Raw genomic sequence first — 3,307 nt, forward strand, 5'->3', positions numbered from 1 at the left:
AGATGAGCAAAAATAATTATGTAAAAATCAAAATTCCCTATCTACACAGTTCTGAATACTACTCAATTATTTGGTGCTTTCTACATAAACACACCATACTCAAATGGATGCTGCTGCTATCATGATTAGACAGCATCATGCCCCTTCATTTCTAAGGCTGAAGCACTTTATTATAAGACTGTAGATTCCACCACAAGAACTGTGATTCAAAAAGTATTTGTTAAACCATGCTACAAAAGTGCCTTTACTTATACAGTAGCCTCTATCCAGATGGCCTCTGTACATAAAAAGGCAACCCAGTATCTCTGCTACAGACAAAAATGGTCAACCGAAAAACGGACTACTCCACAGAAGAGAGAAATTTTGTAAAGATGTACAACCTGCAGGCAACCTGCTGCCGTGACAGCATCTGTGGCACACTCTTTGGCATTCGTACAATCAAGTAAAGCAGGATTTTTACCAGTCATCCCGCTCTGAGAATCTCTGACAAAAAAACACCCAAACCCCTGCACAGAGCTTGAAGGATTTCTGCTATGGAGAAGTGGCAGACACGTGCTACTCAGCAAGCCTCGCAAAGAGGGACTGCATGCCACCTCTAAGGGAGCAAACAGGCGTAGAAGGGGAGGGGCTGGGAGCAATGGCCACAGCCAAGAGTTCTGTGTGGCAGCGGCCACAAGGCGACAGCAAACACACAAGGGACCCACACGATGCAAGAAACGCACACCAGTGATTTTCCGCTCCCTCCTAATCACGACTTCTTCCTGCCACAGACCCCACAATTTTTTTCTTCTCTCTCCCCCTGCCAACCCTTCAATTCTCAGCTGCCACCATACCACTATCTACCCAGCTGACTTTTCCTGAAAACGAGCCATCATTTTCTCTTTTGTAGCACGAAGGCTGTTAGTAGGCAATGTTACAACCAACCCCGAGAAATGTCTTGTCACAAGGTTTGAGTACTGACAGTTATTTTAGCATATCAGATACACTGGCAAAACAAAAACCAATCAGTTCTCCAACTACTGCTTGGCATAACCATTTTATACTATACTGCACGGTTCTTCAAGTGCTGAAGAACTAGTATATGCCTTCAAGGGGATTCACTTAATCTCTGATATTCACTCTCCGATTTTTAACCCTCTCACATAAAATGATATCAGTGGCCAACTATTGTGATGCCTAACACTGCCAAGCCACAAATTTAGCGAGAGTGGTTATCACACTAGGAAGCCTTAAATGCAGTTAGGTTTACATGACCTTCCCTAAGCAACTACAAAATTCATTACCTTAAAGAGCAACCCTAAAAATAAAGCAAACTGCTCAGGTTTTCACATAACATATTTTTGTGCATGTGAGTGCTTCCAAGACTTTCAGAAGTGTAGAAATGCAATGGAAGGTTTCCAAACCTCCAAGAACAAATCTCCTCATTAAATTACTTCTCCCACTTTACACTGAAACCCTCTTAGAAGACAATATTCTCATATTCTTAAAGAACAAATTTCACCACACAGCTGTTTTCAGGACAGCAAATATGTCTTTCAGCTAACCTACACACTCTGTTTAGAAGGAATTTCTGGATGAGCTTGCTACACTGCAAAGGAAAAGTAATTTTTAGTCCAAATTTCAGTAAAATCACTGTTTTACCAGAGCAGCTGGTACAAAAGGGGTAGAAAAATCAGAAATTACAAAGGCTATCAGCTCTTGAGAACTCTGCATCTCAGAAACTGTGTGAGGTACTCACCTGCTCGGTCATACAAGATGTGAGATCGCTGTAGCCCTTCCTTTACATGCTCTTCTGTTACCAGAATGCCATCTGCAGAACCACCTTTGGTAATATTCAAAGGAGTGGTCTTCCCTGCCGCTAATCTTGCCTGAACTGCTAACTGGAGTCCATTCAGTCCAGTCCTTGCATCACCGTCGCAAAGGTAGGCGAGGGTATTTAGAGCTTTCTCCTCTATGTACACTGGGAATCTGCAACATAATAACCATACACTTGTTAGCCCATCACACATATTATGCCACAGATGACATTTCTTTACAAAGTTCGTTGAGAGGCAGCTGGGTTTAAGTTTTATTCTTAACTCATTCTGTCCTGATTAAGCATTGCAGAACCTGGGAGAACACTGTCGGACTCAACCCCTCTTCCTCCTGCCCCAATGCATGTTAAATACAATCACACATGAAAAAGGTAGCGCAGGAGCTCTCATCTGTTTAACCCCCTTACCACCCCCCCATCTCATTTAGTTCAATGGAAACCAGGGTTCAGGTCTTGCCAGAGCGCAATTCTGGCACAGTCAGCTGAACTTTACAAGGTTTTACTCTACCAGCATTTCATAGCTAGCCCTTCAAATTCCTTGTTGGAAGAACAATTAAAAGGTAGGAAGGTATCCAAATGCATGTGAGAGAATATAGTGAGGTATAAAGTAATTAGCATAAGGTTTCGAACTAACTACCAACAGCAAGAGCTGCTATCAGATGTTCTTTAAAAAACAACAATTGGAAGGACTGTTTGCATTGTAAAGCATTTATGCATCCTACAGTCTATTTTTCAAATGGTCACAGGTATCACAACTTAGTGAGGTACAAAAAACACCTTACTAGAAAGAAAAGGCATCTCAGTGCATGCCAGTCACTGTTCTTGCCATCTACTACTCCAGAACCACACAAGCATGTGAAAAAGGCCAAATTCCAGTGAACACACAATCTCAATGAACAAGATGGGAGGAGTTGAGAAATGCAGCAACAGGCCAAGGATCTCCTAAGATTTCATAATGGGTCTACGAAAACAAAGCCCTGAAACTCTTTCTCCAGGTTTTCATCTGCTGGGCTGCAGATTAAGTAATGGCCCTAACTCAGCCATTTCTAGCAACTGGACTGAATACCAATAGTGACATGTATCAGTGGGGATTAACATGCAGAGCTTGTCATGAGAGGTGATTTCTTATGAAGACCTTGTGTGACAAATAATTAAGGATTCAAAACAGCCCTGCACTTCATTCACCAGAAAGATTTATTACTGTCATTACCAGTGCTGTACAAAAAGGCAATGTCAGGGTTCCCAGATACAGGTACACACTGATTTTCCTTACTTGCTGCCTTCTCCTTGCAAACCCACTCTGTTCTTGCCACATGAAAGAAAAAGACAGCAGGTACTGGAAAACCTTCAACAGTCAGTATTTGAGCCCTCTCATGCCCACATGTGAGGGGGAAAATCTTATAAAACTGCAATCTTAATTCACACCACTGCAACTGAAGGTTGACAAATGTCTTCTAGGGCTACAACCCATCCTGCAGAGAGCAGGCAGCAGGA

General features: G+C 42.3%; 1 protein-coding gene across 1 annotated transcript in view; it reads right to left on the minus strand.

Moving 5' to 3' along the window:
* Positions 1 to 1,691: 1,691 nt before the first annotated feature.
* LOC104548132 (ATPase WRNIP1-like) overlaps positions 1,692 to 3,307 on the minus strand; it is a gene marked incomplete at its 5' end in the record, with an annotated part of 7,914 nt that continues 6,298 nt past the window's right edge. The window contains one exon of the mRNA XM_010194066.1: positions 1,692 to 1,968. Coding sequence (XP_010192368.1) covers positions 1,692 to 1,968 — 277 coding nt within the window. The remainder of the gene's footprint in view (positions 1,969 to 3,307) is intronic.

Source organism: Mesitornis unicolor, unplaced genomic scaffold, assembly GCF_000695765.1.
Source record: "Mesitornis unicolor isolate BGI_N332 unplaced genomic scaffold, ASM69576v1 scaffold32951, whole genome shotgun sequence".
NCBI lineage: Eukaryota > Metazoa > Chordata > Aves > Mesitornithiformes > Mesitornithidae > Mesitornis > Mesitornis unicolor.